Raw genomic sequence first — 21065 nt, 5'->3', positions numbered from 1 at the left:
CCCCTCCCACTCCGGCTCCTCCAGGCCAGGCTGCCCAACCTTCTGCAGCGGGCCGGGGACCTCCGCTCCCCCCCCCCCAGCCGGCGCTGGGCCATACCCACGCTGCAGGTTGTCTGCTCCCGCCCCCGGAGCTGACGCCGCCGAGCCGGGCCAGCTGGGGCTGCCGGTCTGCGTACGGCTGAGAGCGGCCGGGGGCGCCGGGCCGGAGGCGGAGCCGGCAGCGGACTAAGGGAGGCGAGGCGAGTCCTGGCGCTCTCAGCCCGCGGCCGGCGCGGCGCGGGGAGGGAGGCGGGACGCGGAGGCCGGGCGGAGCCGGGTGCTGGGGGAGCCCCGGGCCCTGAGAGCCGCCCTCCGGCCAGGCTCCCCCCGGAACCGCCCCTGCACCCCGTGGGCTCTGTGCGCCCCAAGCCCGTTTCCCTGGCCGGGGAGGGGAGCCGGGGTGGGGAGCCGCTCTGGCGGGATGTCCCTGCCGCAGTAGCCGCGCAGTGTGTGCCTTGCTGCCACCCGGGAGGCTAGCAACAGCTGGGGGGCCACTACTACACCTTCCTGCCTGGTCATCCTCCTGGTGCGGGGCCGGGAGTGCAGGGCTGCTGGCTGGTACCACCCCGGCTGGGCCGGGCCGGGCCGCCCCCTTTCCCTTCGCCCGCCCTCAGTGACCCTCCCACCCACAGGGTGTCTGCTGAAGAGGGAGAGAAGCTGGAGAGGCCAGGAATTCTGCCAGGGATTTGGCGACTGCCAGCCGCTTATGTGGAAAGTACTCCAACACCCCGATGACGGGCATCAGGACCGGACTCTGAGATAGGTGGATGGGTGCAAAGTTACCTGCTAAGGTTTGTTCCGAAGTGATCTGGATGGCTGGTTTGATTCGAACAGAACGTTTGTATAGAGAAGAATGTGTAATACATGGGTGTGCACATGCTCTAGGAGGCATAGTTACTTCCTACTGATCATCAGATAATTTTAGGCCCTTGCTCCTACAACCCATTGGGGTTCTGTGCTGCCACAAGGTTGTACCTGGGTGGACCCAGTTATAGTATTGGGGCTTTGGGAATAGCATTTGTTAGCTTGCTTCAGCAGAGGAAGAGAGGACACAGAAGAGTTTGCTTTTGTGTAACCTTAAAATAGTGGTGGAAGGATTAATTTTTGCAGTTTGGTGCTAAAGCCATTAAAGCTTCCAACTTTCCTGTGTATGGAATGTGGTGGATTCTCTCACTGTGATAACAGCTCTAATGTGGGTTGTGCTAACAGTCCTTGAGTTCTGTCTCTGTGGAAACGTTGCTACATCTGTAACAATGCCTAAGCATGACCAGTGTTCAGTACAGTTACTCTGACTAGTTTGTATTTTAACTCTTTGATCAGTCCTTCATGCTCCCTTCAGAAGCTTGAATGCTGTTGATCTGTTCTGACTTTCTTCCTCATGCCTTGTCTGAATCGAAGGGCTCTTAGAGTGCAAGGATCTGCATTGTGATGTGTATGGTGAAAGGAAACGATCCATTGCTGAGATTGCTTGTCTGCATGATTCCTTTTGCCTCATTCCTTTGTGAGCTCTATCTCAGCAGGGTCAAAAATGGTTTGTGTATAGGAGGGGGAGTCCATTTCCAACACCATTACACGAGGTATGCTGGGTCTGTCTCTACACTGGGAAGCAGACCCCTGGCTGATAAACCACTAGGTTCCACAGAATCAGAAAAAAAGCAGCTTAACTGTTGAAGTCTTTTGGCAACGGTGCATGATTTTGTCCCATCAACATCCGCTGCTAAACCATTTAAAACATTGACTCAAGTGTCAGATAGTTGACAACTGTTGTCACCAACGGGGGTCATTCTCCCAGTTTAGATGGGGCTCTGGAGCGTTGGAGGAATGTGGTGCTAGTATAACTTCAGTAACAACGTAGGGAAATTAACTTGGCCCAGTGAAGACCAGTTCATGTGTGATGCCAGTTGGTGGGGGGGAGGGGGAAGTGGGGGAAACACATTTGACAACACCTGTTGTAGAGGGATCCAAGATTGCCTTGGTTTTGTTAGATTATTTTTTTTCCCTTTTCCTCCTTCAATTTGACTATTTTGTACTGATTTGCTTTGTAACCTCATCTCTGATTCACTCCTCCCATTGGCACAAAGTTGGCTCCTTTGTTCCTACTTCTCATTCAGTAGTGGTATTAGGCCATTGTCACTGTATAAGAATTTCAGTGGGAGGAGAGGGGGAGTGTGTCTGTTTGGAAAAGAGTCCAGGCAAAGGACTAAATGCTGTAGAATTCCACTGATTTCAAGGTTGGTAGGGCCAAAAATTGTCTTATTGGAACAAATGACATGTCCGTGCCCATTTGGTTTCTTTTGATTAGGAGCCACCCATGTGGATCCCACTGCAGGCTCAGCCCTTAGGGTTTGTGCTGGTTTATGTGTTGGGTATTTGTTTGCCTTTTTCGCAGAGAAATGTACACAGCTGATTGAGTATCCTGGGCAAGCTGTCTAGCCTGTGAAAGGAGGACACCTCTGCTTGCTGTCTGTAGGGATAGGAACTGAATTAGACTGAAGCTGCAGAACTGTGTGAGTTTCCCTTGTTCCCATGTCACATCTTTGTGTTTTTTAGTGTGTTTAGAGCTCATTAAGGCCAGGATTGTGCCGCCCTTACACACACTGAGTAATAGTTTTCTCTCTGAATAATCTGATTGCTATGAGGCTACTCACAGAATAAAGTACCACTTAATGTGAGCAGACACTTCGGAATCTGACCCAAAAGGTGTAGAATCAACTGAAATGGAAACCAAAGGTTGGTTTATACACAGAACAGGGACAGCCACAATAACACCAATGTGTCATGCAACCCGTGTGTTGTTGTCATCGTCTCATTGTTTCCTGGTGCTCTCCGTCTGTATTAGCCTGTTGTTTGCCATTTAGTACTTAGACTGTCATCTCTTTGGAGTAGTGACAGGCTCCGTTATGTTTGTGTAGAAGAGCCTAGCATGATGTGGCTGCGTGCATGGGTATTGACAATAATACAGCACAAGCTTTCCCACGCTGCTCTACCTCGGTCCTGTTTTGAAAGGATCAGTTTAGGGGGAAACAGGAGAATAATTTGGTTCTGTTCTTTGCCTCCTGGCAGAGATTACTCATGTTGTAGTGGTGATGGGTTTTGTGCTGCAGACACCCGTTTAGCAGGATTCCAACTAAGACCTCCTGTTCATTTCACATAGGCCACCACACTGCCAGTGGCTTGTAATAACTTTCGCTGGCTCTCAAACTGGTCAGAATAAAACTGGTGAAACAGGTAAAAGACTCCATGGATCATGGGATATTGCATACCCAACATCCTGAGCTATTTGGTGAAGTGCTACCTTGAGGACCTTGACTTGAATTTGGATGGCTTCTTTTATAGAACTTATTTTGGAGATATTTTATTCGCTTTTCCAAAGTACCTGCAAAATGTCCCAAATAATGCAACTTTCCTTCTTCTTACCTGTCTTCATCTCAGGTCTCTCTTTCTCTCAAATAATTTCAGTTGCCATAAGAAGTGGAAGCCCTCAAATCTCTTCCGCCATATGTTGGTGGGATTAATTGCTATTACACTGTTAGGTTGATTCACAGCTACACCACCATTGCATTCAGCAATCTGTGTAAATTTCCCCGTCACTTATAGCGGTGAACGATAATGTAACTCATAGAATTGTCCACTTGTGTCACTGATACTTCTTTGCATCTTGTTGTTATATGTGCTTTCAGAACAGGAAATTGATCCGAGCCCAAAAAATAATCTGTGTTGACCTTTTAGCTTGGCATCTCAAATGCTGTTAAATTAATTTAACAGCCAAGGGCTCATTAACCACTTAGTATCAACCAGCTGCTAAAGCTAACATCAGACTTGACTGCTGGATCATTTTCAAACAATAACATAAAGTATTAATTTTTGGGGGGATGAAAATGTTTTATATGTGTAACACGGTGTCCAGATGGCATCAGCATTTTTCAAACTCTTCATTCATAGTTCTCTTAATGTTTGTATAAATGTGGCAAATAAACAGGAATGTTGGAAGATTTGGATTTCTTTTGCCTCTAGCTAAAATATTTTACAGATCAAGCCTGACATACATTAACCGTCAGTCACCACTAAAAAGTAACAAGTAAACTAGATAGACAGCTATCCTTTTTCTTTTTCACTGCAGTCTTCAAGACTTGAGCTAAAGAGCAGGTATTTATCTTAAACCAAGATTTAAAAAAGGGTGATTAGAATTAAGCTCATAAATCCATATACAGGCACCTAAAGAAGTAGCTGTTTCTCAAAAGTGCTGAGGACCCGGCAGCTACATGCTAAGCTTGCATTGGGGTCCTGTTTATGGAGAAAGCTACCTGAGCAGGAATATGGGGAGATGGTTGGAAGGAGGCTCCAAAATATCTAAAATTAACACCATGATGTTTTTAAAAAATAATACAAAGCAATACTGCCTGTTTACCACCCTGAGCCACCACTTTAAAAACCAGTAGCCATCACTGTGGAATAAACATGTAGTTCTGTACTTCATGGTGAAATGGGGGAATACAGAGACTGTCTCTCAGCTCTCTTTATTTTCACTTTTACAGATTTTTGTGAGAGATTTATTTTTACCAAAAAATGTGTTTTAGGAAACTTCCTGCAAAGTCATCTGACCAATAGCGAGTTTGTGGGTTAGATGCTCCTTAGCCAGGGCTGAAATCTCAGTTGCAAAGGCAGTTTCTGAACTTGCAGTTTCTTGCTGCAATTGCAAATTTTTATCTGAGAAAACAGCCGGCACCAATAGAAAAAAGATTAATGTTCATATTTGACAAGTGATTTTTGGGTGCCCAGCTTGAGACCCCTGAAAGGCACCTGATAATTGAGGCATCCCAAATCACAAGTCTCCATCTGATCAGATTAGATGGTGCTTTGCAGCACTTGGTTTATCTTATACCAGTTTCTCTTTCCTGAACAATAGCTGAGTTTACATTGAAAATTCATAGACCTGACTTTGTAGTGACATAACTATGTCTGGGGTGGTTTTTACCGATGCAGTTATATGGGTATAAAGGTGCCTTATACTGGTTTAGCTTGTTCCCCCTCCAGATGGGAATAGCTGTAATGGTATAAAACACCTTTTTACCTGCCTCCACATTGGGAGGTTGTACTGGGATAAGTGTACAGATGTTGTTAAAGCCTGTGTGTAGGCAAGCTGTTAGTTGAAAATATAATGGATATGTTGATAACAACTCCCTGGTTGGTATGTTGAGTGTTCCATTTTAAAGCATGGTTTGAATCTCTTTGTCTGGCATGAGAACCCTTCTTGATCACCCCAAAGTTGCGTCACTTATTCTTAGGCCGTGTCTAAGATTCCTACTGCTGGGAACAAGGATAGGCGCTATAATGCAGGCTCATAATTACCAATACTTTAAACACTGAGTTATATAGACCTGCTCTGAGCAGCATTAGGTAGTCTCATGCTTAAAATGCTGTTGGCTGCCTGGAGTCTGTCTGTACTACTGCTCCCGCTCTTGTTATCCTGTGCTCTTGTGGATTGTAATTAATGTTGTGGCTTTGGTGGTTATTTGGCTCGCTTGTCTCTAGTACGTTATTAGGCAGGGAGGTCCCTTTTCATGGGTTTTGGCTCTTCCATTGTTTGTTCTGGGATGGGAATCAGCAAGATGGTGTCGGTTGTCCTACAAAGCAAAAATAGGCTGACTGTATCGAGACTGGCTAACAAGCCTCAACAGAAAAATGGGGGTCTCGTCCCTGTTTCATAATCACTTAGGGATCAATCCTGCGAGGCGCTGTGCTCTCTGGCTCGGGTCTAGCAAAGCAGGTAGGCACCTGCTGAACTCAAAGGCCATGAGTAGCCATGCTGGCTCGTGCAACGTGCTGAAGAGCTTTGCTGGATCTGTGCCACACAACAGGATTTTCAGGAGGTCTCAGTGACTTAGTCACTTTGGAAAGTCCCACCCAGAAGGTTCAGGACCTTGCAGCATCAGTGCTATTGATGGGAGAAGATCCAGACTTCCTGCCACGGGGACTCTCCGCCATCACAAATTGGGGGCTGCTGTCATCCCCAGAGGCTGCTTTCTGACACATTGTGTTGCCTGGGCTCCTTACTTCCTCGTCATCCTTGCCCTACATTTCGCTTTTAATTCAGAGTGCCCTGATATTTTCACTCTGTGTTGGGCCTGCATCTTGCCTCTGACCCTGTTAACCTGCCACAGCAACAGTGAGAGCACAGAGCAGCAGGTGGCTGCACGCTTGACTGCCAAAGTACGCTAGAGCTGCTGTTGTGCAGGGCCACGTGTGACGATTGCTATTGTGCTGAATGCCAGGCCAGGGCTGCCTTAAGAAAATAATAGGCTGCCTGTGCCCTTCACACTATGTCTTGGCCTCTCCTGTTTTAATTCAGGGAAAATCTTTCAAGGCTGTTCCGTGGCTAGACTAACACTGGACATTTACCAGCAACCCAAATAAAGCCTGAGAGTAGATTGGAGCTTTGGGAAAACCTCACCACTGACTCCCTACGCTCCTGTCCCTGCCCTTCCTGTTACACTGGCATGATGTACAGTATTTACCCCTCGTCAAAATGCTGTCTGCTTTAACTGAAAGGGTTACTGACTGTGCGCAGCGAGGGAATTGCCAAATGGCAATTCTTTTTAACATCCTATCAACAATATTGTTGGCTTCCAAGCTGGCAGAGAGAACACGAGCACAGTGCAGAGCAGGGTGGATTGATTTAAATCATGGCGATTTAAATCACCAAGAGAAAATCATTGATTTAGATCAAGTTTCCCCACTTCTTCACATTGTTTAAGAACTATGTGCAGATCTGATCACTAAAACATGTTAATTTACAACTCAATACAGCATTTTACAACATCTAGGAGGGTGTACTTTCTGTAATTTTTGTAGATAACTTGATTTTTATTAATTTAGGAAATAGTGCATAATACTCATTACCTGTGTCAAGCTGCAGATGCAGCAGCAGTACATTAGGAATGGTAAGAACTAAATCACACACACAAACACAATAGCACTTAGATTTTATTAAACTAAATCTTAAATGTTACATAAATGTTTCATATTTGCAATTGCAGCAGTCTCCTGAGTTGCCTGCTGACGGCTGTTCTTAAACTCTTTAGGTTTTTTTTTTTTTTCCCCCCCTTCAATTTTCAAATTTTATTAACTCTACCAGACAAGTCATCACAACACAAAACGTACGCTGTTCTTAAAACTTCTACAACTAGCTCTCATCTTCCCCACTCCCACTATCATTTTTATTCATAGACTGAAACAGAAATACGAGTTTTTCTGCTTTTTCAACTCCCAGTTGATTTCTTAGCTTTGAGTGAATAATACCAAACGATGAAAATATTCTATTTGTGCCTGCAGAGGAAGCCACTGCTGTGAAAAGTTGGCTTAGTGACTGAAGGAACTCTGTTTCAAGGTGTCTGGCTAATGATTTCCACCAATTCAGGGGAGTGACTGTGTTCAAAACATCATCAGTGAACATGTACTTGACACATTTTCCTTTTTTACCCAGGGAAGGAATTTCTTCAAAATATTCCCAGATAGGGTCTCTTACCCCAGAAGCCAAGACAATTTTTCTGTGGCAGAAGTGTGGGGGAATATAGGAAGCTGGGTGTGTACTGAATAATGTCTTCCCTTTTTCTTTCCAGTCCATTCCACTGTTCCTTTCTACTCTGCCTCCCTCCTTTGTGTCTCTGTCTTGTTTGGCCCAGCTCCACCACCACATAAGCCCAGAACAACAACAGTCCTATCCAGCCTGTGTTTTTCTTTGCACATGTGACTTTAGTCTGCTCAGAAACTGAAACAGAAACTGAAAGCCCAGAACTTTCAAGAAGCAAGAGCTGGTAGTTAGGCTGGACAGACTAGAGTCAATAATTCCTTTTTATGAGACTGTAAGTGTAGGTTTAGCATGTTTGTGATGAGATTTAATTGAACTGTTATTTTTTAAATGAGAAATTTAGTATTTTATTGATTTTTTTTTTTTAAAATCAAAAAAATCCAATTTTTAAAAATAATAATTGATTTTTATCCACCCTGGTACAGAGACAGTCTATTCAGTGCCACATTCCCTTGATTCCTAAGAGTTTAACAGGGTATGTGAAGAATATATATCCTGTGGCTGGTCTAAAGAACAGAATCTAGTCATATGAGATGACTTATTGGCCCTGCTTCCCTCCCAGAGGCAGGACTAGAACCACGAAGGAGTCCTAGTTCCCAATCGCCCCCTACTCTAACCACAAGACCATACCCCTCTCCCAGAGTTGGGAAGAAGGAGTCCAGGTGTTCTGCTTCCCAGTACCTTTAGGAATAGCATCATGAGGAGCACTGACTACAGCCTCTGACAGCGAGTCAGCAGATTTGGATTCTTAAGTCTTCTAGTGACTTTGTGACCTTGGGCAAGTCATGTGGCCAGTCTGTGCCTCAGTTTCCCCAATCTGTACATGTTCAGAGGCATTGAGGCAGAACCAGGTCTCACTTAGACGAGGAGTTTAGGCAAGGGGCTGCCTCCCACTGACAGGATGGTCAGGGAAGAGAGAGGAGGAGGGGCTCTGCAGGACAGCAGCTGTTCGGAGTCCCAGGTGGTGATCTGAGGGAAGGGAGAGGGAGCTGAGTCTGGCAGAGGAGTGAAGCAGCAATATGGCCATTTCAGGCTGGTTGTTGAGAGCCGAGGGGCTAGGTTCCTCTGTGGGAGTTTTGTGTGGAACATGAGACGGTGGGCGGAGAGCTACCTGCTGTGAGCATCCACCAGAGGCTGGGTGGATGGATTGTCTGCAGAGTGATGGGGAACATTGGTCTCTGTGTGCCAGTGAAGCCTGGCAGGGCCCACCAAGCAGCACTGCTCCAGCTGCTGCCATTCACAGCACTCCCTCTCTGTGGCCTTCCCCACCCTGAAATGCCCTGCACCCTACTCGCCCCCTCTGGCCAGATTTGCACGTGGTGTTCCATGCCTGTATTCCTGTAGGACGCTGAGAGCCCAGACTCCAAGCACCAGACGGGGTGCCAGTCGGTTCTCGTTGTTAGAACAGACATGGGCATGGCCTGGAACACCTGGCGCATGCTGCTTTTAAAGAGTAAGGGAGATTTTCAGGGGCACTACTGAGCACTGGGGACTTAGCCCCCTGCCCTGCTTGTGAATCCAGCCTAAACTTCTAAATGTGTGCTAGTTTACAGCCGTGTGTTTGTGTGAGGGCATCAGTGCTGCTCCTTCATGTAATGCTGCTGTGGGACTTCAATGTCCATTGTTAAACGTGAGCCGTCACCTTGTTCTGTAAGCAGCTTGCAAGTGTCTGGTAAATAAGAACCCAGCACTTGCTCCAAACCGCTGACTTATCTGTCAGTCTTGGCACAGATGCGGACCAGCCTCATATTGCGATGTGCACTGTAGTGCTCTGCCATACTCCACACAGGGTGCCACGGAGGTCAGTGGAGGGCTGGAAAGGTTTTCAGGATTGGGGTCTAAGCAAAGTACTACTCAGGGTGAGCCCGACTAGCGTGAGTGAGAGTGTGTGTGTGTGTGTGTGTGTGTGTGTGTGTGTGTGTGTGTGTGTGTGTGTGTGTGTGTGTGTGTGTGTGTGTGTGTGTGTGTGTGTGTGTGTGTGTGTGTGTGTGTGTTGACTTGTTCCACACTGTGCCTCCCCAGAAAGGAGCCCAGCATGCGCACTCCCCAGAGGAAAGGGAATCATTGGTATTTGCAAGTGTAAAAGGTTAAGCGTGGTCATAATTGTCCTGCAGTTAATTTGCTTGCAGTGCTGACAGGACATCAGTGCCATCGCTGTGGGTCCTTTGCCACAGGGTCTGGCCGGCGCTGGGGAAGTGCTCGTGCTGCTTCCACTAGGTCTGCCACCCATAGTGGAATGCTGCCATCGTGAGAGGGCTGCATTGCCATGGAGCGGCAGCTCTTTTGGTCAATGTACTGTGACGATTGCTTGGGTGGGCACAGAGTGGGAGTGTGGACTCCATCTGCTTCCCCAGCATCGTTGAGGAAACACCAGTAATGCTCAGTCTCGGGGATGCTTTCCTCTCCCACCCTTGCAGGACTCCATATTTCCACTTCCATCTCCAGCACAGCAGCTTTGCGATGGGCTTCCCAACCTGCAAGCTGTCACTCGGCTGGGTCTGCATGCTTCCACAAAGCAATCCCCGCTCTTGTCCACTCTGACTGGAGCTGTCAGCTGGGTGGTCTGGGAAAGGCCACACAGAGAGAGGCCTCCTTGCTCAGTCAGAAGTTTGGCAGCACCTGCTCATTATTGCAGGTCTCCAGCACCCTCTGTATGGGGAGTAGCTGCTGAGGAAAGGTGGCAGAACCTGGGAAGGGAGTAGCAGGCAGGCTTTGTGTTTGCACGGGAGGTGGCAGAAGTCTGCAGCCTAGTAGACGGCATCAATTCTTGGGGCTGTCAGGAGCCAACAGCATTTCAACAGCATGGAATTCGCACACACCCCACACGGTGGTGAAGTTTAGACCCTTCATGGCACAGCTTACATTGTTTGTTTTGGGCTGGACCATGACTTGATGACTTGGCCTACACCCTCCCCCCGGAGTGAGAATCCTGCTCACACCCCCGTGCGGGCTGCCTCTGCCTTGGTCCCAAGCGAGTGGGAATAAGTGGGTGCTCTTTACTCTGGAGCAGGCATGTGGGAAAGGGGTGAATCTTGTCTGCAATGTGTCAGCCTGTGCATTGAGCTGGGGGGGTGTCATAGTCCAGGGGGGAAACAGGGAGGGAATTGTGCCCCAGAGCAGGTGTCTCTGGAGGCAGGTTTGCACAGTACATGAAGGGGTGATTGTCACACAGGGACGCGTACCTGGGTGAGCTTTAACCCAGCTAACACGGGTAACAACAGCAGTGAAGACAGGATGGCACGGGCGTCAGCCCAGGCTGGCTGCTCGAGTCCAAGCTCGCCGGGGACCCTGGGGTCGTACTGGGGTTCCTAGCCTGGGCTGCAGCCTGGAGCACTGCATCTTCACTGCTGTTGTTACCCGGACTAGCTAGATGAAAGCAAGCGTGGATACACCTATGTGTGCGACGGACAGTCATACCTTCACTTGCAGTGTACACGTGCTCTGTATGCATCTCTGCGCCCTTGGAGTTGGGGTGGAAATTCCAGCCTAAGAAGACGCATCCTGGCAGGAGGGGCTAGCCGCTCTGAGGACCATCCCGGCCTAGGCATGCCCTCCAGGTGGCTAGCCCCTCTGTGCTTGCACTGCTGCCGCTACGCTATGTTTGCAACATGCTGGCTCTGGGTAGGTCTGCTCGAGCTGGGAGTCACCCCCCAGCTTGGAGTGAAGGCAGACCCTGCACATGATGCCCACCGGGGTGGGGCAGGTTAGGCACCATTCTTCGCCCAGGGCTAGGGCAGCTAGTTGTGAGTCTGGGATAATGTTAGGTAAGTCACAGATGTGCATAGCGGGGAGGTTTTTAGAGAAAGAAGTGCTTGGATATCTGTAGCCGCTGCGTGGCTCCTTGCGCGTGTTCCCTACGGTAAGGAAGGGAGAAACAAACCCCACTTCCTTTCAGTATAGAAATAACTTACTCTTTTGTCCCTTTCCAGTCCCGAACTGCTCCATGCAGCTTGTTGTCCAGCAGACCCACATCCAAGAGAGTCTGCATTTCTAGTTGTTAAATAAGGAGCCCTGTTTTCTGCAAGTTACCCACCTCTCACTGTTGTGTGACACGTTCTAGCCTGTCAGATTGGAACAAATCATTCAGCAGCTCCCTGCACCTAAAACAACACAAATCAGCACATGTTCCTTCCACGGTCAGGGGTTACCGCAGTGGGGGAGCGCTTCCCTTTGGAGTGCAGATTGGACAGCGAGGGGCAGTGTGGGTGGAGGGGGGATCTTTGTTTGATTGGTTTAGTCCCTGTTGTAGTAAATCTGTTTGAACCCACCCTACAAACTTAAAACCACCCTGATTTCCGTCTGTTCGGCAGTTTACCTCATCAGGACTCCACATGCCTGTGATGTTTCCATCCAGATGACAATCAGGAATGTGCGGGGGGAGGTGTCTGGTGGGGAATGTTTGCTGTGGTACCTCTGGGACACGTTAGAGTGTGTTTCCTTTAATCACTAGATTAAATGGCTTTTGTATTAACTTGATCATTTCTAAACCTCGCCTTTTTTTAAAGGGGCACACGAGAAGGGAGCAAAAGCTGCACTAACAACCCTCTGTTTAATTCATGCAGTGTTGCTGTTAATGGGTTATGTGGTAGCACCTAGAAGCCCATTGCGCTAGGTGCTGTATTTAGGCCTAATAAGAGACAGTCTCTGCCCCAAAGCATTTACAGTCTAAATAGACAAGACAGGTGCAGAGTGGGGCGAGAGGGAGTGTTCTCTCCCCTTACCAATGAGGGACAAAGGACTAGAGATGTGAAGTGACTTGCCCAAAGTCAGGCAGGGAGTTGGTGTCAGGACTGCATCTGCTGAGTCCCAGTCCAGTGCTTTATCCGCTAGAGGGAAGAGAAGACAAATGAAGACTCCCTGCTGAGGTTTGAGCTATGGAGACCCTCTTCTATGCCTCTGGTTCATCTGGTAGAGAACCAGAGAGCTCTGTAGTTTTCATCCTTCCTTCAGAAGTCTGCACGTCCTTCTGAAATGAAATAACTGAAGAACAATGTATTTGGTGTCATCTGAACAGCTATAAGGTTTTGCTTCTCTTTGCTCTTTACAATGCTGAGTTGGTTTACACTCCAGTTTTACTGGCATAACTATTTCAATTAGGGGGTCTGACTCTTTTTTTTCTTCTTTACCAGAATAGTCCTACTGGTAAATGACATGGCATGGGTGCTGTTTTGCTGGTGTGAAGGTGCCTTATGCATGTATAGCATGTCCTCGTACAGGAAGAAGAGTGGCTTTATACAGTTATAAGTATCCTTATACCAGAATAACTAGGGGGTTGTATTGTTTTTAACTACACTGGTTTGGTTAAAGCGATGCCATTTCTAGTGTGGACAAGATCTAGGTGAGGGAGGAGAGCAAGTTATTGCTCGAAGCTACGCTTACAGAGTGCTGTGACCACTCTGGTGGTGCAGAATCAGATGCCTTCCGGCTCCAGGGTGTTTCTCCTGGCTGGCACAATTCTAGGTGTTCATTGTGGCACATACAACCCTTCTTGGTTTTGGTTTCTGCCACGTTTTTGTGCTTTACCCTTCCACTGGCATTCAAGTACTGCTTTCCCTTACTGTCTTGCCTGGCTCCAGCCCAAAGGCCAGTCTCTGTGGGGATCCTGTCCTGTTGTGTGGCCACCATTTTATCCGATGTCCCTCCTGCATTAGCTGTGTGGCCACCATCGCTCCATCACTGTTCCTCTCTGACTGGAAGCTGGGCTGTGTGGCACTAACCCTCCTCTTAGCGGGTGGCCATCAAGAATGCGGTGTGAATCAGCCAGTGGGTGGCTGCTGCCCTCAGATGCACGGGGCCTTGCAGTCTTGGCAACGTGTTCTGCGTTTTCACTGTATTGGCAGCATGGGGGGGGGAACTAACAGGCTGGTGACTTGCTTCTCTGTGCCTGTGGTTCTCCTTGCCAGCTTCGTGCTGCTTGATATGTGTGTGATAAGAAACCAGGTCTGATCTGCTCTTGAAGCAAACCAGGCTTATTGTCCAAGGTGACTTGAGTGTCCATGTGGGCTCATCGGGGCTGGTTTAAGATTTCATGGCTGCCTGGCCAGGTGGTGTCAGACTGATGCAGTCTGGATCTTGGTTTTGGATTCAGGACCTGCGGTGGTGGAACACCTCTACAGTTGGACCACCGTTGACCACAAGTTGAGGTTGGAGGTCCCCTTTGCTAACTTGCAGAGGGATGGACCTGTTTTTCTGTCAGTGGAAATTGGTAGATCCATGTCTGTGTCACATATCTGCTAGGAATAGTCCTGTGCAGGTTGTGGGCCATTCTGCTGAATTCCTGGTGTATTATTATTCTGTTTTATAATGTAGCTCTTTATTGTAATCCTGTGTATGCATCTTACACAAATCAGACTTATACAACACATTTCCGAGATGGTCCAACTTGTGCACCTTGATTAGTCTGAGACCTTGCTGTGTGTGAACAGCGGGATCATGGGACCGAACTTTCCCCATCCCCCGTATCACCATCTGAAGTTTCCATAGTATGTGGATGAAATGTCTGGGACAGGCGATCTGAAGGCACCAAATGCTACCAGTGCTCTGATCTCTTCTCCCAGGCATTTCATCCGCATGCCCTGATGACCTGTTAGGGTGACATGGGAGAAGGGGAAATTAGATTCCATTGTTCTGCCGTTCAGAGCGTTTCAAGTCCTGTGCATGGCTGCTGCGGAGGGAAAGTGGTTTCTTCTCCTCTGTATTAGCATCTGCAAGGTGTCAGGTGGAGAGTCAGGGTCGCTATCATCTGGAAACAGTAGAGTGTTTCTTACTGTGATAAATCTCTGAAGTGTTCTAGGGCAGAATGTTGCTTTGGATTGGCTGGTTTGGTGGGGCCAGATGAGTATCGGGGGGGAATAAAAACCTTTCATTTTAAGGCCTGACATTTGTAAGGGTTGCTCATTCTGCTCTCCTTGCTGACTCCCGTCAGGTTGGCTGCAGTATGCTGTGGAATGGGCGAGGAAGAGGAGAACAAGTATGTGTCCCAGCTCAAGGATGTTTATAACAGCTGCGATACCACAGGCACTGGGTATCTGGACAAAGAGGAGCTGACAGAGCTATGCCACAAGCTTCATCTGGAAAGGCAGCTGCCGGGACTTCTGCACACTCTCCTGGGAAGCGATCACTTTGCTAGGGTGAGTAGCTGTGCGTTCAGAACGGAATGCTGTTAAACACGCCTCCGTGCACAGGGTCATTTCTTTTAAAGAGAATGTGAAAATAAAGCAAACTCGGAAAGTTCCTAAATACTACAGCTCAACACAGATCTGTACATAAATGCCAGCCTCCCGGCGGGTGTGAATCCGCATTGATTCCACTGACTTCAGTGGGACTACACACTAACTGACACCAGTCAGTCTCTGGCCCCAGGACAATCTAGCTGCTGAAGGGTGTCTATGTGAAGTGCAGTCAACTGACTTAAGAGACCCAGAATGAAAAGCTTGTTGGCTATTAATAGTGTAGCTGTGTGCGTAGGTTGACTGCGTAGGTCACAGGCAGTTCGAAAACGCTTCGCCTGGGTTGGGCCCTGTATTATTATGGCTTTGTCCCAAACCTTTCTGGTTAACATCTGTTTCTTTGGAACTGGGCAAATATGCGGATGCCTTACCCCAACAATGGATTGTTTTAATGGGAGAAATTCCTCCTGATTGCTGACCTGTACCGTGGTGCTCGAGCACCGGCAGCTCCAGGAACTCATGCTGCTGGTGGGATCGGGCTGAGCCTCACAACCAGCCCTGAAGTTTGCATTTCTTGGAATGGCGGGGGTTCAACAGGCAGATTTCCCGGAAAATCCCACTGTGAGCCGGGAGCTGTCTGCTGCTCACACCCTGTCTCAATGGAATCTAGTGCCCATTGTGGTCACCCCTGAGTGGATCTTATGTGGGGTTCGTCTAATCCTGTCTCTGCTAGCAGCATCAGGGGATGGTGTGAGAGCTCTGGAGCAGGTAGATGTGGGATAACTTGCCTCCTGAATTAAAATTTGTGGCTAGGGGAAAATGTCTGTTTTTTTTTTTTTTTTTTTTTCAGAAAACTTTTTCCATTGCAACTCTAACATGTTCTTGCTCTCCATAAACATTTCCGATCCCATTTGAGTCCTGCTAAGCTGTTGACCTCCATGATACCTTGTGGCATAGAGTTCCACAGGCTTATTATTCATAGTGTGGAAAGAGTATTGACCTTCATGCGAAATCTGTTGCTTTTCAGTTTGGTTGCCCATAGTAGTCCCCTTGCTCTTGTCCTAAGACAGTGAGTGTACGTGGGGAGATTTTAGGAGGGGGAAAAAAAACCTCATTAGGTATTGGGTTGAGTCCTCAATGGGGACAGATTACCCCACATGTGCCTACCTTCCTCTTTAGCATCCAGCACTGGCTGCAGGGAGAGACAAGATGGGGAAAAGATGGGTGGCCCATTCTGGCAATTCTTGTTTCTCCTGCCCTGCCACACGTGACTTCCATGACCCAGCTTCTCATGCACATAGCACGCCTGCTGTTCCAACTCACACCAGTTCAGTTCCACTGCTGCTGTCCTAGCTGGCACTTTGTTGACGCCGTGCTCGTGTGAGGAGTAGTGGGGATTGTATAGTTAAATACTGGTTTCACTAAGGGATTGTCTCCACTACAGACCCTAGGCTGCCCCCCAGGTTGACCCGGCTGCCCCCCAGGCTCCCGGTGGGTTGCTTCCCTCCCTGCTCCGTGTAGGGAGCCAGGGTCCAGCCGCCTGGGGTTTCTCCACTCTGCGCTGGGGTTCTGCCACCTGGGGATTCTTCAGCTGGGAGCGGGGTCAGCGGCCAGGGGCCTGCTCTAGCTGCCCGTTTTTTTTGTCAATTTCATGGCTTCTCTGGAGCCGTGAAATTGATAAGAATGACAGCCAACAGGCGATGTAAGGAAAGCAGCATCTACACTGACACTGCGTCTCCCAGTCGACACCAGTATAAGCCCTACACCTCTCATTGCAATGGTTTTATTATGTCGGCATAGCGGAGGAGTTAAATGGGTGGGGGGAGCATTTCAGTCTGTGCACCTCCACTGTTTTGTCGACAAAAGCTGACTTTTATCAACCAAAGTCTGTAGTGTCAACCAGCCCTGAGACTTGATTATGAGCAGGTTTAAGCTAATGCAAAATAAGCCACTCAAACCGAAATGGGTGTCTGCACAGGGGATTGAAGCAATTTAACTAAATCAGTATGAACGAGGCTGCAGCCCCCACCCATGTTCTCCTACAGGACTGAGAGGATCGCAGAATACTGTTAACTCTAATCTCTATAGAGTTTAAGCCACTGATTCCCAGTAGCACTGGGACAGTCCCTCTGGGCCTAGTCCAAAGCCCACTGATGTCGACGGACATTGCTTTATTGACTTCAGTGGGCTTTGGATCGGGCCCTAGAGCATCGTGTTAGCTCGGCTAAAGAATTGCAATAGTTGGAACTCTTGGGGGAGTGAGAGGGAGAAGAAAAAAGAGCAGATTGGTTTATATTGGGGTAGATGGACCCCCCCCTTCCCCAAAATCCACTTCCCACAGTGCTTTCTTGTAATTAAAACGCTCTGCTGCATTTTTCCTGCTGACAAAAGCATTGTTAGACTAAACGGGTCCAGTCCATTTAAAAATGGCAGTAGATCTCCTTCCAGTAGTCTGTCACGCTCCTGTGCAATCATACACAAAGGCACTGGGGTTTCACTGAGGGAAAAATGGGAGTCAGAAGTCTGGCTTCCACAGCAAGCTGGCAGGAAAACGCTTGGTGTGTTCCAGGCCTCTGGGTTTCCTCCCAGCAGTTATGCATTCCTTCCATCTAAGCCTGTGCTTAGGGTTTAGAGAGATGCGGGAGTGAAGGGTGGAAGAGTAGAGGTCAGGGTGATATATATACGCTGGAGGCTTTGAACCTCTGATTGGGGCAGAGCCAGCGGGGCCTTCCCTGCGAGAGACTAGAAAAGGGGTGCAGGTTAGGAGCAATTTAATGCAAGAAATGAGGCAGTCCTGTGTGTGTCACTCTGCTTGTTTTCTTCCTCTAAGTGAGGAGATTCAGGCAGTCGTAGCATAGCTCCTGAGACAGACCCTCCTTCCTTGGGTCGGACTGACTGACAGCTCTGGCCTGACAGAGTTGACTTTTGCCTGTATGTTTTGTCTGTCTCTCTTTTGTTGTTTGTCTCTTTTCTGCTTCCCTTTCCCCAATTTGGCTCTGCTATGGAAACAGGCTGCCCATCTCAATGTGAGGCACGTCAGCCTCATCTTTATCTTCAAGTGTTACTAGTTGCCATTTTATTTCTCGAAGGGGTGAGCTAAAGCGATCAGTTGTACTCCTCGTTTTCAACACAGCTTTCACATTGTAGCTTAGAATTTCTCCATCCCTTTTTCTGTATCTGTAACAGCTCGCTTCCATGCTGAGGTAGGACCTGATTCAGCAAAGGCCTTTAGCATGCTAATAAGACCACCTCTGATCAGCAAAGCAAGTACTTAGGTCCCATTAATTCGGTGGGACTTCTATGTTTTGCTGAATAGGGATGCTTTGCTGAATCAGGGCCATAGATCATGCACCAGTTCCTACTGAAGGCAAAGGAAGGTTTTCAATTAACATAACCCTCCCATCTCCCTCAAATCTCTTCTGTCCTTGTCTCCATCCCTGCTGTCCTCACTTCGCCTGGTTTTGGCCTTCGCTGCACGCTACCCCCTCCCCACTTGCTGATCCCATGCATGAGCACTGTCCTGATTGTCTCCTCCATCTGTGGTGTGGAGGGGGCCTACCCTGAATGCATTTTAGTCCCTCTAAAAGACCCGCTTCTGTCATGCTGTCTATAGCAAATCTGGCTGATTTATATCGAAGAAATTCTTGTTCCCCTTCCCCTAATTGGTCCATCCTTGGTATGAGCTCCTCAGGCCCAGGGACTGTCCATTCCTGAACGGCTGGAAACACCCAGTACCTCTTGGGTGCTGGTATAAACAAAGAGCGCTCCCATGGGGCTAGGTTTGCTTCTGTAAAACCGGTCTCCAACTGGAGCTGCTTTTTCTGCTCTGCAAGCACCTGGTTAGCAAGGGCTCTGCAAGCAGGATGGAGAGCAGTGCCCTGGGGGAACCATTTCAGAGGCAAAGCGCTAGAACTGTCCGTGTGGTGAGGACTGTGACATTGGGACAAGGAGCAAGGGTTACATATTGTTTGGTGGATTAACATCTCATTTCCTCGCTTCTATAGTTTTGTGTCAAGTATGGTGTGTGGGCTGGCGGGAAGGGGGGGGCAAGCTCAACTGCTTCACGGCAAAGTATTTTGTGCCTAAATTTCCTGGGTTTTCAATATTTTAAGCAGAGAAGGAGGATTGGTCCAAGGAAGGGCTGGGCCCATTTGTGAGAGACATATGAGTCTGAGCTGCTACCAGGGAAGACTTTATCGTGAGGCAAAGATTTTGTGTGCCAGCTCTGCTGACATGCATCTTTTCAGGCCTGAGGAATAAAATGAAGAGCAGTTATCTAAGTTTATTTTACAAAAGCGCAGTGCTTTTTAAAAGAGAGAAGTGGACAAAAAATGATGACGCTGCCACTGACCAATCTCAACAAGAAACTGATTTGAAACCCTTCCTATTAAAAATGTGTGAAAAACAAAACAGCCTAGGCAATTCATAGGGCAAATAAGCTGTGACACTATGTGTAGTTTCACAGTGAAAGGCCACCTCAACAGAAAGAGAACTCCTGATTTCTATCCCTATTCTAAGGATGCTTCAGATGCAGTTTTAACCGTGTCATCACAACCAGCACCCCCAATTTATATATGATGGATGGACAGACAGACACGTACCACACGCTTTTCTGACTGCTGGTAGTGCTAGAGAAGCTATCCCAGTTTCTCCAGGCTATGTTAAAAGGAGAGTCAGGTAGTGTAGGGCCCAGTTTCAGCTGTATAAAACTCTAGGTGAAATCCTGACCATATCACAGTTCCCATTAACTACAGGGGGATCACGATTTTTCCCTAGGGTTTTCTTCTTGCAGGAGATTGTACAAACTGGCTTTCAGTGTTGGTGTACATGAGTGTGTGTCCCCTGAGTTTCACTCTGAGTTCAAACCAACCTAAAGCTCAGATGAATTGCAAATTTCATAGTTTCAGCACAGAACCATAAATCAATCTGCTGCTATTTTAAATAGGCCATAGGCTAGTGAACCATTTGATAGCCTTGGGGTATGTTTTTTGAATCTGTAACAAAACCTGCACTTCTGAACTTTCCTGCAGTTGTTGAGGATTGTTGGTGTTTTCCCTTTTGATAGACTATCCCCAAATCATTGTACACAAAATAGCTGATTTCCGATTGGCTAATCATCTCAGCTTTGGAAAAGTAACATTCCAAAGCTGCTGACTTGATTTGCCAGCTGCGAGGACTGTGGGAGGAAAGATCGTCAAACAATGAAATCACATACTGGGTTTTTTTTGTTTTTAAATGATTGCAAAATTTTTAGTTGCATTCATTTGCTTAGTTCAAGGAAATAAATGCAATTTCTGCTTCTATCAGCAGAAAAGACATTGCTATAGACCGATTATTATTAGGTTAGAATGCATGTGATCATAAAATGATATGTTTCATGATTCTGAGGAAAGGAAGTAGTGAGAGCAGCAGAGTAAGGACAATGGACTTCAAAAGAGCAACTTTACCAAACTCAGAGAACTGGTAGGTAAGGTTCCGTGGGAAGAAACTCTGAGAGATAAAGGAGTTTAGGAGAGGTGGCAGTTTCTCAGAGAGACTATATTAAAGGCACAACCGCAAACTAACCTGATGTGCAGGAAAGGGAGAAAGAACAGTGAGAGGCCAATATGGTACCCTTAGGAGCTCTTTGATGACCTGAGACTCAGACAGGAATCCTACAAAAAGTGGAAACATGGACGAATTGCTAAGGAGGCATACAAAAGAATAGCACAATCATGTGGGAACTAAATCAGAAAGCCTAAGGGACAAAATGAGTTACACCTAGCAAGGATCATAAAAGGCAATAAGAAGAGGTTCTTTAAGTACATTAGGAGCAAGAGAAAGATGAAGGAAAGTGTAGTCCGTCCACTGTTTCGCAGGGAAGGAGAGCTAATAACTGATGATGTCAAGAAGGCGGACATATTTAATGCCTATTTTGCTTCAGTTGTCACTAAAAAGGGTAACGATGACCAGGATTCTCAACACAATTAATATTAACAACAGGGGAGAAGAAACACAAGCCAAAATAGGGAAAGAACAGGTTAAAGAGTACTTAGCTAAATTGGATGTATTCAGGTTGGCAGGGCCTGATACAGTTCATCCTAGGGTACTTTAGGAACTAACTGAAGCAATCTCGGAACTGTTAGCAATATCTTGGGGAACTCATGGGGGATGGGTGAGGTCCTAGAGGACTAGAGAAGGGCAAACTTAGTAACTTGCTTTTAAAAGGGGAACAAAGAGGACACCAGAAGTCATAGACCAGTCAGCTTAACTTTAATTCCTGGAAAGAT

The 21065-nt window shown here is 47.6% G+C and overlaps 1 protein-coding gene across 3 annotated transcripts in view; it reads left to right on the top strand.

The window, feature by feature from the left end:
* Positions 1-21065, top strand: part of NINL (ninein like) — a 76034-nt gene that overhangs the window by 132 nt on the left and 54837 nt on the right. For 2 of the 3 annotated variants that reach the window (XM_067532857.1, XM_067532854.1), the window contains exons 1-2: positions 442-830; positions 14553-14757. In XM_067532857.1, the coding sequence (XP_067388958.1) occupies positions 14575-14757 (183 nt within the window). In that variant the 5' untranslated portion in view covers positions 442-830; positions 14553-14574. Of the gene's footprint in view, positions 1-441; positions 831-14552; positions 14758-21065 lie in introns of those variants that run through there. The other variant, XM_067532856.1, reaches the window with a different exon arrangement.

Source organism: Emydura macquarii, unplaced genomic scaffold (genome assembly GCF_026122565.2).
Source record: "Emydura macquarii macquarii isolate MOO-44397 ecotype Brisbane River unplaced genomic scaffold, CSIRO-AGI_Emac_v2 contig_3305, whole genome shotgun sequence".
Classification (NCBI taxonomy): Eukaryota; Metazoa; Chordata; order Testudines; family Chelidae; genus Emydura; species Emydura macquarii.
This window is presented reverse-complemented; position numbering and strand designations above follow the sequence as displayed.